The 13,137-nt window shown below is 38.2% G+C and overlaps 2 protein-coding genes and 1 non-coding gene across 8 annotated transcripts in view; 1 reads left to right on the top strand and 2 right to left on the bottom strand.

The window, feature by feature from the left end:
- Nucleotides 1-1,010: 1,010 nt before the first annotated feature.
- LOC136345404 (aminopeptidase N) lies at nt 1,011-5,663 on the bottom strand. Of its 2 annotated transcripts, none has more exons than XM_066293671.1 (14): nt 5,515-5,663; nt 5,195-5,460; nt 4,933-5,142; nt 4,727-4,882; nt 4,560-4,672; nt 4,306-4,501; nt 3,791-3,941; nt 3,530-3,738; nt 3,293-3,476; nt 3,037-3,238; nt 2,710-2,987; nt 2,340-2,539; nt 1,970-2,284; nt 1,011-1,342 (listed from the first exon to the last, which is right to left on the bottom strand). In XM_066293671.1, exons 1-14 carry the CDS (start codon nt 5,563-5,565, stop codon nt 1,099-1,101), a joined length of 2,775 nt encoding a protein of 924 aa, XP_066149768.1. In that variant the 5' UTR covers nt 5,566-5,663; the 3' UTR covers nt 1,011-1,098. The 2 variants fall into 2 exon arrangements, with proteins under 2 accessions (XP_066149768.1, XP_066149767.1); XM_066293670.1 differs by having other exon boundaries at nt 4,306-4,513.
- A 1,138-nt stretch (nt 5,664-6,801) lies between these two features.
- On the top strand, nt 6,802-6,883 carry TRNAL-AAG (transfer RNA leucine (anticodon AAG)). The gene has a single exon. It is a non-coding gene; the product is annotated as a tRNA-Leu (tRNA).
- A 1,499-nt stretch (nt 6,884-8,382) lies between these two features.
- foxo (forkhead box, sub-group O) overlaps nt 8,383-13,137 on the bottom strand; it is a 77,458-nt gene continuing 72,703 nt past the window's right edge. For all 5 annotated transcript variants that reach the window (XM_066293677.1, XM_066293676.1, XM_066293674.1 and 2 more), the window contains one exon: nt 8,383-9,945. The gene's annotated coding sequence lies outside the window, so the exon portion shown is untranslated. The remainder of the gene's footprint in view (nt 9,946-13,137) is intronic.

Genomic DNA, 13,137 nt, shown 5'->3' on the forward strand with positions numbered 1-13,137 from the left:
GGTTCTACCATTTGCAATGAGCTTATGGCGCGGGACACTCCACCCAAGCTGGGGGGATGTTTACATTTAAAGAAAAGAAATATTTCTGAAAAAACATTGCGTCGGCGTTGCGACACCGAGCATCGCTTTCCATATTTTAAAGTTTTTAGCATTTATTGTAGCTTACGTCTTTTTATTTCATATGGTAAAACAGCTACTTTACTAAATTCATCTGTTTTCATGCATAGAAAATGGATGGGACGTTGTGTTTGACCGACCTTGTACTATTGAATATGATTTTGTATCTTTTTTTTGGAACGTCATGTATGAGTTCTGATATCAAATTTAATTTGCTTTGTCAATTCATTAACTCTTTGGTCTTTTGCAGTATTTTCTTATCTTTCAGTTAGTGACTATCTGAATTAATTTGTAGTATTTAATCAAATTTAATAAAATAAAAATCGCAAAATATCAAAAAAAACTCAAACTTTGTACTTGTCAACCCTGTATATCTAAAACGATGTGTTTTCGATCATGAGCCTATTGTTTTTTTTTATTTTGAAGAGAATTCTCGCGCTCTGAAATATGTTACACCCTGTATAAGAGGTGCATAAAATACCATGTGCGCCCTACTGACTGCGCAAATTACTCTCGATGCACCTAGATTAAATGAATGAAACGGAAACAGTAAGAAAATAAAACAAAAAGCTTAAAAAATAGACAGGAGCAAAGCAAAGGAAAACTGTTACATAATGTGATCATCTCAGTAGTAAGGTACCCTGTATACATGCTCACGTCCGTACTTCTCATGTTGGGTATTCAATACGGATACCCAATATGAGGGGGAGGCGGATGGAATCGCTTTTCTCATTTGGGAGAAACTTCCGGTTCTTGAATGAAATAAAACACTCTCTGTCACCGAGAGGGTATGATGGTTTTGCACATAATGTGGTCACTAAAATGTAATTTTTCCTACCGCATTGCCTTAACTTAGACTTTATTTAAACACGTGATAATAATTGACACAATAATTTAAAAATCGTAAATTTTATTACTCGACTATTAGAAACACCTCTAATTGTACTACTACAAGAATTTCCAACCTGAACGAGAGCAATTCTACGCTTTATTCTCCTTCAGATAATTATCTAACCATTTCTCGATAATAGGAAGGTTTTCGTTGCTCCACTTCGTTTCCTCCCTGATGTTCTTAAGAGCTTTCTCGATAACAAAATCGGCGTTTCCGAACTCCGTCTGCCTTTCCACGTAGAGCTCAGAAACTAAATCCAAGCCTTCCTGGGTCTTAAACACGGTGGTCGCCGAGGTAATGATGCTGTTCCATAGCATGGGTTTTTCCTCAAATCTAGAACATAAATATATATATGTATATATATACTTATATATATATATATATAAATAATTGCGTGGCAACTGAACATTCCGGTGATACTAATGAACTTAAGTTTAATAGATGTTTTGCATAGTTATTTATGCACTAAGGTCAAACGAAACCACACGGTTAAAGTCGAAATTTACTGCCCATCGGCTGCATACGTAATGTCCCATTGTTTATTGTTAAGGTGTGAAGGTACGATTGATTCGGTGATGTAATTGGATTGCCATGATCAAATTCGACCCTGCAGGGCTCAGCAGAGTGAAAATTCCCTTGAATTTAGTACCTTATTCATTACCGAAGATAAGGATATACATGTGACCTTTGCGATAGTAAACCAGGGGCACCTTACGGTTACATCAGCGGTTCAGTTATAATGGAAAAATTAATCGATTTAACTTCTCAAGGATTGTATTAATCTCTTCCTCACTGCCGGAAAAACGGTAGTTTCTCAGATCTGTTATTATCTTGATATTAGTTAGATAACTGCAAATAATTAACTTTCTCTTTGATCGTACAAGAATCTATTATAAAAGCAAAATTCATGCAATTCACCAATCTGTCCGCGACTTTAATGAGCGATTATGTGAGCTCTACCTGGCCTTAATGGGTTCCCAATTCTTCCGCAGGAAATTGAAGAGAGTAGTATAGCCGTTGGCTCCGCCTGTGAGCATGCTGAATATGAGATAAATGTCGTTGTCGGTGAAATTTCCATTCTGCTCCAGGACTGTGATGTTCAAGAGTCTCTCGATTTTCCAAGAGTCATTGGGACAGCCCGCTAGAGTCTTCAACAGATACGTCCTTTCGCTGGGTTTCCTTCCGGGAGGGAAGTTGATGATTCTCTGTAGGCCGAACTCCCACTCTTCCTTCGTACCCCATTTGAATACTGGGCAGATGTATTGATTCGACACCCTGTTAATTAGTTGAAATGAGACCTAAATTTCAATGAAGAGGGAAAATCACTAACGGATTCCCTTCATCTGGGTCAGTACTTTCGCTCCACTTCCTAAAAGCCTTTTGCGCTTCTTCGATGCAGGGCAGATATCCAGCCTGGCATAGAAACACTTTTGAGGAGCTGCGCAGATGGGCCCTGCCCTCAGATTCGCCCTTTTGAGGCTCGTTGCCCAATTCTTCATATAGAGGGGTTAAGAGGATCCTCACATACGTCTAGAAATGATTTTAAACGTTGTATAAGGGCGTTTTTGAGCTGCCACTAATCGGTTAGGGATGAAAGTTGGGGTGAATGGAGCATCTCAGGTGCTATCTATGACACAATTTAATACTTTTCTGAACATCTGAATTTGATCAAATCCATATGTTTTCTGGAGATGCATCACCTGGAACTTCTTGTGAACCGCAGAACTGTCGATGTGCTTCCCAATATGGTCAATCAACGTAAATACTGGATCCCAAGCCAGGTATTCCCTTTCATTTTTCAGAAACAGCGTCATGTTTAAGGCTGTGGCAAAACTGAGGTCTCCAGCATAAGCCAGATTCCAGGCATCGTGAAGGAGTTTGGCCCTGGTATAGACTGGGATCTTGGTCCTGTTCTCCGTTTGCAGGTACTTGGCCAGTTTGTTCCAGTTGTCCACGTCGTAATTCACGGGAAATGGACCTGGAACCCAATGTGTGAAACCGGTAAAGTGTGTCGCTTAAGTTCTTACCAATTTCTTCTGGATTGACAATAACGAAGTTGTCTGCATTCGGTAAATTTAGCACCTCAATTTCCCTCTCTCTCTTCATCCAGACCAAAGGCGTGGTGTTAAGGAAATTCATCTTATCCTGACGAATCAGCACCACCGGGATCCACCATAGGAATTTTTCTTGATCAGGAACGTCATGGGGTCTCTCCCTCAGATACACTCGCTGCAAGATCAGGTTTTAATCAACTCATATTAATAGCTCAAAAAATGCAAAAACCTGATGAATTTTTGCTGAGTTTGACGCATAGTTCCTTGTAACAGTTACGACGGGTAGCCGATCCTTGGTTATCCAGGATCCGGCAATTTCGTTTATGGTAATGGGTTCTGGAAGAGTTTTGTCGAATCTCGCTTGGTCCGTTAAGGACATCCAGATATCGTCTCCGAAGAACGTTTTGTATTGCCTTAAATCAGATAAAGTAATGGTTGATTGCTGCTATAGTGATGTAATACCTACCTATCAGCCATGAATCGCTGCATCCCATGTCTGAAAGTGCTTTCTCCAAGAGTATAATTGAGCATCCTGAACACCAATTCAGTTTTAGCTGACGAGGAATCCTGCTTAATGGCCGTATTCTTGCCGTGGGGATATCTTTTGCTGAATTCGTAGTATATTGAGTAGAGCATGGTCGTCGGCCAGTTGTTGAAAGTCTCATTTTCCCCTATCTAAAGCCGTTTTATGGTGCATTTTTCCTCGGGTGATTATAAAGCAAATTACTTTGAGAGTGGTGTAAGCAGTAGCATATCGCACTAGGGCGTTGTTGATATGAGCGTCACTCCACCAGAATGGGGTAGCCAAAGCTCCCAACCATTGATAAACTAGTTCTTGAGTTAAATGCCATGATCCTTTGCTGCTTAATTCGCTTTCTCTTTATAAATAAAAAAGAAAAATGTAAAAAAGTGGCTATATGTAAACAATAGTATTAGGAACCAAAATATAATTTTCATGAAATTGATTTTTGCTTCAACAGAAATTATTATCCTCGGAAAACCGTAAAGTTATACTCATTTTTTAGATTTTCTTGATAATAAGGTGAGTAGTAGTGTAGATTGCAATAACCCACTCTAGATGGCGCCAGTGGCAACTTTTCAATTTACCCACTATATGATTCTTGATAATTTGGTGAAAACTGTTTTCTCCAATAATTACTAATTTAAAGCTCAACTAAACTGATTTCCCATAAGCAGTAATATCTATGAAATAGTATAGTAATGTCCATAGAAAAAACTTACTTGAACATTAATACTCCCCAACTGTCGGAAGGCCTTGTGGCCTGATAGTTCGGCAGAGCAAAGATGTTCAACTCAGGTAATGGATAAGGGGATCCCCAGAAGTCTTCCAGGAACTTTATGGATTTAGAGACCTTCGTGGTGATATTAACCAAAGCCCCAATGAAATCGGGCCTCGCCCAGATCTTCATCTTGATGTCTGGAAAGTAAACTATTGCTCCATCTTATTTTAAGATTACAAACTGCTTATTTCTTACCTTCACTATCGCTGACATTGTGATTAGTATAATTGAGCTCTGAAATCACCACTGCCATGGAAAATGTGGCTATAGGAGGTGTTGTTTGAAATTTATCAGTCACCCAATAATTACTGAAACAGTAAAATTGTTACGAGGAGATATCATTAGTCATTGATTCTGAGTACTTAGGGTCGCTGCTGGATTCTAAAGGCATATTGGAGACAGCTTTCATGAAATTGGGTCTGACCACTGTTAGAGTTACTGGAACTTTATAGGAAGGCTCGTCGAAGCATGGGAAGACCGTTCTGGCCATGTTTGGCCTCATAAATGTGGCCACGTACCTACAGACATAAGTATCATTAAGGGTTTCTGCGTTTTTGGAGCAAACCACCATTTATTTTTTTTTGTGTCTGGATCCATGTAAGAACTCCTGAACAGTCCTTCGGAGGTGTTATTGAACATCGGCCCTTTGAACTGAATGAAAATTTCCAGCACCCCTCCAGTGTTAACTTCAGAGCTAAGGTCGATGGTCATTATAGACTGTTTAGGGACTTGCTCCCAATTAGATTTTAAGATTTGTACTTTGTTCTCTGACTGTTCTCTATAACAAAATTTTTACTTGTAAAATTGAAGAGGTTTTTTCATTCTCTTACTTCTTAGGTTCATAGTCTGCGGGCAAAAGTTGTGCAACTTTCAAGGCGGTTACCGTCAAGTCCACGTGCTTGTGTAGAGATATCTGTTTGGTCCTATGCTGGATGGTGGCATTGATTCGAATTTCTCCACTGAAGTTGCCATGTTCAGCATAAGGGTGCAACTTGATGTTGTAGGAGTTGGGAGTTACCGCTCGAGGCAGTTTTGTGTCTGAAATGAGCCCGTGGGCAGCTATGAGGTCAATGCTTCGCTTCTCCAAGCCTTCAGCCTAAGATTTAAAAATATAACAGATTGTTTGAGGAAAAAAACGGGTAAAACTTACGCTAAATGCTGACCATAGGGCCAGGATAAAAGCGAGCACTAATTTAAACATTCTCTATAGTTTATTAAAACTTATGTCGACATATCACTAGATCACCACCAATTGTGGTGCTGACAAGACAAGAATGGGGATTAAATTAGACTAATTTTAGTAGTGCCAAAGAATGGACGTAAAAATGATGGGGGACGCTGGCCAACTCAGCTTAAATTCACTCATCCTGAAGAGTTTTATGGCAAAATGGCTTCTAGGGGAATTGGCCAGTGACCCGAAGCGAAAAAACGTTGCGATATCGCCGATGAATGGGGAATTATTCTATTGACGAGTCAGGAGGGTGAATTAACGCTAATCTTTAAATTAGAGGTTATTATGATCTCAGGAAGAAAACACCGCTAAATCACGGTGATTATTTAATGTCCGACGATTATTAGGGAACGCAATGATGGTGATTCAAGGACCTCAATACCTTATGCGTGCAGAATGTCAAAAACAATGATCTGGATGCTTGAAGTTTCGAAATTATTTCAATTTTTTGAATACCTCATGTCAGTGATCAGAACTGAAAAATGAAATAACAAATTTAGAATTTTAGACAGCCACAGTAGCAGCAAACTAGAAATTTTAAGCCCCCCAGTAACTTACGATTCAAACCTTCTCACCCTTCTCTTTACAAGGATCTCATCATCACAATGCCCTATATCTTCGTGATCAGTGGCGTGCAGTGTAGCTATGCCACTGATATCGTGGTCGATTTAATTTGATCAATTATATTAAAAATTAGATTCACCAAATCGTTAAAAATGACCTAATGACTAAAATTTACTATAGTTAACGATATTTAAAGGTAGGAAATTATTGCTAGAGCCATCTAAAACACATCGTGAATATCAACATTTTTTTTCATATAAGTTTTATATTTTGTTTGAATATAAAATTATGCGAAATTGCAGAGGAGAGGTTTTGATGCAATAATAAATGGAAGAAATCAAGGGAATCTTTTATTTCAGACCATTGAAATTCTTTAGTTCGAAATTTGATTAACAAATATTTAAATCCACCATATTGTCAAGGAAAAAGTTTTATTCAACAATTTTATAATAATATGAAATGAAGACATCTGAAGACCTTCTAGTGTATGTTTCAAGGTAATAAATATTTATATTTTAAACTTTGTTGAATGATGACGTGAATTAATGTGAAGTATGTATAAAAGGTAATAAGTAGAACATTGATTTTATAAAATGATAATTGTCGATAATTTTATGAGACTTTTGTCGAAACAGGTCCAACGGTAGCGTGGCCGAGCGGTCTAAGGCGCTGGTTTAAGGCACCAGTCTCTTCGGAGGCGTGGGTTCGAATCCCACCGCTGCCATTACTTTTTTATTTTTTTATTAATGTATTACATTGATTTTCTTAGTCTACAGCACATTAAATTAACAATATGTTAGACTTATAATTAAAGTATGTGGCTTTACGACATACTAAGAATCGTTGAGCGCACGAATTTCTAATCATAAATCTAACTTATTATTGTGTTAATGTTAGATTCAGCGAGACTCGTCTTTATCGATGAACTTTCTTAGTCATTTTTGAATATTAAAGATTTACGACGGCACCAATTTCTTTCTAATATATACATGGAACCTCCATAATTCATTTTCCACGTAAGGACAAAGTCAAACCGAAAGTTTGCAATAAAATCGGGCCCCTTTTAAAATTAATTCTTTAACAAGCGCTAATTCCCCTCAAGAACGCAGCGGGGAAACGGCGTTCCGGACTCCGGGGAACAAAGCTTCCGGTGCCCGCCATTGTGCCGGATATGACGCTGACTGATGATTCCGTGCCGTACTTTCAAAAGAATCTTTCTTAAGAATGTAAGCGATAGATGGTTCGCCCTATGTTAAGTTGCATTGCTCCTGGAAACTGCTCAGTTGCCGGCTCCACTGGATTTTTAGCTTTTAGAAGTAGTTGGTACACTTCTAGGGTCAGTAGATAAAAACTTGATCTACCAAATAATTTAGTGAAAATTCAAGAAATAACCAACGATGTAGTCTCGTTCTATAGTTTCAACGAAAATGACATTTCTGCTAAAGTTACCTCGCTTTGATTTTGTCAGCACTTCGAGAAGCAGAGTCCTAGTGAAAATTTGGACGCAACTTGGCAACGCCAAACGTGACGTAGCCAAAAATTCCACGGCCTTTTGCTCTACCATGAAAAGAAGAATGATTATACTTTTGTGTCTAACACTAATGGGGCATTTGCTCCGCACCAGATTTCTCTCCCGTTTAAAATACATCGGGGGAGGATTCAATAAAAATTCTTGAATAATTTCCCACGCACGCATAAAGCCCTTTTCTCGAAAATTAATAGATGCAAGACCTTGCAAAAAATCTAATCCCTGGAAATTAATGTCTAGTTCTTAAGGTTGAATTTATCATTTGCCGGCGACAAACACCTTCCCCGGCTCAATTAATGCAGATGCAATTTATAAAATTTAAGAAACTTTCTCGGCAGAGCTTAACTCAATATAAGACTACACAGTAACGGGAAGTCAAAAAACAAGTTAATTAAAAAAGTCGCTGACTATTCTCTCAGTTTATTTCACTCTCGACAAGGCGCAGATGGAAAGCTGAAATGAGGGATGTAATATGCAAAATCGTCTTGATTGCTGAAGTTTGGTGTGAGAGATGAAGACTCCTGCTGCATAAAGAAGAGCATGGAATATTAGCCCTAACAGCCCCTATTCGCCATGTGTCAAGAATTATATCAGGCTTGCCTATTGATTAAAAGATGGCGTTAGCTCCTAAATCAACTAGTGTTCTCTTCAGACGCCATATTATCAGGAAATACGAAGGAAAATGAAACGAGATATTTAATCTTAAATAGACATCTATATTTTAAATCCTTCTCATACAAGTAAAACAAAAATTAAACTTCTAAAATGGATGAAAATCAAAATGAAAAACTCTATAAAAATATAACGGAAATGTGAGAATGACCAGTACCGCAATGACGAGATGGGGGTAAATATTGATTTCGGTGGAAAATGTGGAACCACCGTCGATCTTCCAATTACTTTTCAGCCTATATTGGAGCCTCGTAATCGTTTCCACCCACCGCTTATACACGTAATTAGACTAATTACTTTTATAAAAAAATATTACAAATGAAACAACAAAAGAAAACAACAGGGCTCGCCGATTGTGGCTACCTAAACTAGACATGTATATACATTAAATTGTTTTATTTGAAACCAAGAATAATAGCGCACCCCTGACAACATGTTTATTAATATTTTACACTAGACTCGATCTAATTAAACAAATTCGAAATAAGCCCTATATTTCGTTGTATTTGTCCGAGGATTAGGCGACTTTTATAACATTTCTTTTTATCACAAAAAATGCAGCGTTTACGTATTTTTAAGTCTTACAACACCTACCAACATTGACAATAAAGATCGCCTAAACCTCGGCTGAAGAAGACGTCCCCGACTGGAACACCCAGTATATTTTACATCGAAACAACAAATAGCGAGACAGGGACGTCTTCTTGACCCCCCCCCCCCCCGAGAATTTTAGTTAGTATGGAACTTGTTTTTTGGTCGTCACGAACTAAGAAAGCTGCGTTTACATTATCATTGAGGGTGCTGGACGTTCCAGGCAGTAACAGTGAACGCGGCCTTAATTTTCTATTACTCTAAAAAATCGTTAAGAACTTATAAGTAAAGCTACTATTATAAAATGGCACCAGAGCGAAAATTGAACGGTCACGTCGTAGCTCACCTCCGTTCTCGATAAGTCTAACAATTAATTGACGGTTAGTCCTATATAAATTAAATAAAATTTACTAACAATCATTATTATTTATTAATTTATTAAGGTACCTCCGTACAAGCACGTTTCTCCATCCCTTTAAAACCAAACTATCGACTTGTTTCAAGGAACTATTAGGATAAACTCTTTTAGTTTTAACCTGAGGGTTCCTTAAAAGCCAGGGTTGACAGAAAACATTGACTATTATGGCAAATTGAAAAATTCCCCGTTTAACAAAATATATTGTAAGTGAATTACATAAATATGTGTATATATCTATTGCATTTAAGCAGAACATATTACAGTATGTATACGGATATCAATATGTACAAACATGTATACAAATGATGAGCATAAACCACGAGATCATAATATATATAACAATATTACGTAGTAAGATGGCATATTGCATAAAGAGTTTGAGGGTTCAAGGGGTGGGCAAAAAGAAGCGCCCTTTATTCAATATGCTTCTTGTAATCACATTAACGTCAACCGTTTAGTTTTGCACAACGAATTATAATAACGTAAACATCGCAGCCTATTCCTAGACAGTTACCAACTATTAATTGGTTTTATTTGGGCGGTGACACAGTAGCGCTGGTTTCTCTTTAGAATTAATCTGAAACAGAAAAAGAAAATGTTACGCCTGGTCATCAATTATAGGAGGGAAAGTGATACGTTCCCACCTGAACGCAAAGAAACGAAATAGCATAAAAATTATACACCAAAATAACATTACAATACCTGATACGGCAATGCTATAGTTGAGCGACCTTAACAAACGCTAATTGGGGACCTATCGCTTAAAAAAAAAATGAAACTTGCATTCGCCATATTTTCAAGAAATGTCGCTGTTGACATGGATCTCAACTGGTAATTCGAACTGAAATATTATAAGAGACACGACCATTAGGTGCATTTCCAGTGATAGTTGAAACCTTTCAGATTTGCCTTTTAACAGTGCCCAGTCGAAAAAAAATCACATTCTAATAAGTTACCTAGTGGCCTAGTGACGTAAATAACTATTGGGTGACGAGACCGGAAAGCAGCGTTTTGCGGGGCAAGCAAAGTAGGCCCGAAACCTTGAAGAGCTCGGCTCAACCCACTTTCGGCCGCGTGACGTGCCTACGATAGTTTTTTTTTTGCGACTCTGGCTGATACTTTATTCATATGGTATATCCTTTTTCCGACTCTTCAACATTTTACCAGAAAATTGTATTAAATCACTCTTTCGCGAAATTCCTGCTCGACGTCTTAAGACTACTGGCATATTATAAAAGAATCGATTAAGATAATGTGCCCCGCCAAGGCCCCTTTTCATCGCTATGAGAACCCGAACTTATGTACTCGGTTTGCAAATCATCATCCCCTGCGAGGGGCCAGAAGTGGATGGTAATGGAAGCTTCCAGGGCCGTACATGGCTAAGAAAAGTGCAAAATTGCCTGCAAAAGTCCTATTAGTAGTGGTCGATTCATTTACTGGATTTTTATTGAGATACATTGGACAGTTTAATTGCTGCCCCTGTTCGAACTTTGGATTTATCCCCAGATAAGGATAAACTTAATTAGCCGAATACCTTAGTCCCTCTAATTTGTGAGTGTCCATTAATGGCAAAGAACTTTTATCTCTCCAAGACTTTACCTTGATCGAGGAGGAAAAATTGGCGCAGCTTGGAGCGTCAGACGCCATCGAGACGCCCTCGTCGACGGCGGCGTCGGAAGCGTCACATTGTGGCGTCTTCGAAGGTAATTTGCAATTTTGCAATTTTTAGTTTTTACAGTCCAAGTTGTTTTATTGCTTTAGGAAGTTTCTTTTGCCCTCTCCAGTGCTTCATAAGTTTCCTTGGAATTAAGCAAAATAGTAACTATATCGTAAATACAACGCTTCGATAACGATAAAACGAGAAAAAGAGAGAGATGGTTTGTCCTTTTTATGTCTGCAATTCATTCGGGGACTTTTCCTGATTCAACGATTTTTGGGGAAAGTTGGTAAATGGAGTTTTATCAACTCGTAAAGTAGGTAAATACTTAGGAATCAATGGATAAACTGATCTATGGAGGCTTCTTTGGATCGTCCAAGTTAGGTTGAAAATGGAAAATCTATAACTGTCCAAATATTCAACGTTCCCTTTGTATTTTCTCCTTTGTTTCTGGGCATTTCCTCGCTCGTGACACTGTCCCTCTTCTTTCAACAGTGACTGGTACCGTAAGGGCATCCACTGACCTGAGCTATTTCCTTCTCGCTCGTTTGTTGAAATTCCGCTTTTCGATTTGTTAAAAATTTAAGAGTGACCTTAAGACTTAAGAGAAACACTTCAAAATCGAAGGTGCAGGCCTTCAAAAGGGCCGACTTTTCCCGGTAGTCCCTTCCAACTGAACTAAGTCGCGTTAGGACATTTCATTTCGTCTCGCATACGTTTCCAATCGCCATTTCCGTCGCTATAAATTCCATTGTAGTGAACGCGCATGTTTTGCCCAAGTTAATATGTCTAAAATCACACAATTTTAAATTTAACAACTAATAGTGCCTGAGATTAGATAAGGATCGAAAATTAGCTAAAACAACTAACTGTTTCTGCCACGGGGACTCGCACGGTCGCTGTCTACGCCACTGTAACTTCATTGATGTACACCGAAGACATACTTATGATACTGAAAATTCTACACCACTTCCTCCATCATACAAGTCATTTAATCATTTTCTCAAAGAGGGGAAGTAATATAAGGTTTCGTTACTTTCATACGCAGTTTCCCAATAGGGTTGTGAAGAATTTAGATAAATGGCGGTGAATTTTTAATTAATTTTAAGGGAAAAAGTGGCGTTTTCCGAACCGTTAACTCCAGTTAAGAAGATCAATCAAATTAGTAGTCGCTGATGGTGAAAACAAATTAAGGGGACGTCAACTTTAGTCGGGATGGATGTGTTTAATTTATGCATGAATTAAACATTAATTCGGGGGTTCCCCCAGTGCAGTGCGCTGATTTATTGTCGCGGCATAATTTTTGAATTTATGTCCAAAATTATATCTTCATAAATTCCTTCGGAGTGACCGGAAAATCGACGTTCGAAAATTACAACTTTCCGCAAAGTTTCGGACTAATCAAATTTCCTTCTAGGGAATGATTGAATTTAAAATTCAAAAAAGGACCTCCTTCTCGTGCGAAGTTGACATGATAAACTTAATAAACGGCGTTTAGGAGGACTTTTCGAGGGGATGTTTGTGTCTGGCAATTGAAATTTTTCCTGGAGTGGATTTTTGCTAAACTAACGTCTCATCTGCTGAATATTTCCAGTAGTATATATTCTACCTTGTTTACTGCTGCTTAGTGTTGACAAATACCTCCGAGTTTCTTTTCATGACGACGCAAGATTCTCATTCAACAATTTAATTGCAGTTTAATTGGAATTTGAAAATTAATATCCAAGGAGTGAAGATGCCAAGACTTGCTTCTCCATTCGTTTGCATTTTAAGTATTCCGGGAATAGTGGATTTCATACAGGACGACTATTGATAACAATAATTGATAACGTATTGAGGTCGCACGTCCGTTATCCGAGCTAAAAGGATTAATATCGATGGACTGTCACTCGAAATGGAAAAGTCACTTGAGCGATATATTTCAATCCCCGTTTCCTTTTCTAATACATCAAAACGACTTCCCCGAAGGGAAAAACCTTATAATCGATATGATTTTTCCCTTTAATTATCTGTGCACAATTTGAGGAAATATGACACACACGTTACCCCTAAGGGCAGCTACAAGTTGCAGCTTTTTCACATTTAACTATGGCCTGCTAAGGAGTTGTCGGA

The sequence above is a fragment of the Euwallacea fornicatus genome, chromosome 19 (assembly GCF_040115645.1).
Source record: "Euwallacea fornicatus isolate EFF26 chromosome 19, ASM4011564v1, whole genome shotgun sequence".
In the NCBI taxonomy this organism is placed as follows: Eukaryota; Metazoa; Arthropoda; class Insecta; order Coleoptera; family Curculionidae; genus Euwallacea; species Euwallacea fornicatus.

Bases quoted from the DNA above. Each gene is read 5' to 3' on its own strand.
- LOC136345404 (XM_066293670.1), bottom strand. From the start codon at position 5,565: ATGTTTAAATTAGTGCTCGCTTTTATCCTGGCCCTATGGTCAGCATTT. The intron at 5,461-5,514 runs GTAAGTTTTACC...TTTAAATCTTAG, and splicing joins CCCTATGGTCAGCATTTAGC to GCTGAAGGCTTGGAGAAGCG. The intron at 4,673-4,726 runs GTACTCAGAATC...TTACTGTTTCAG, and splicing joins GAATCCAGCAGCGACCCTAA to TAATTATTGGGTGACTGATA.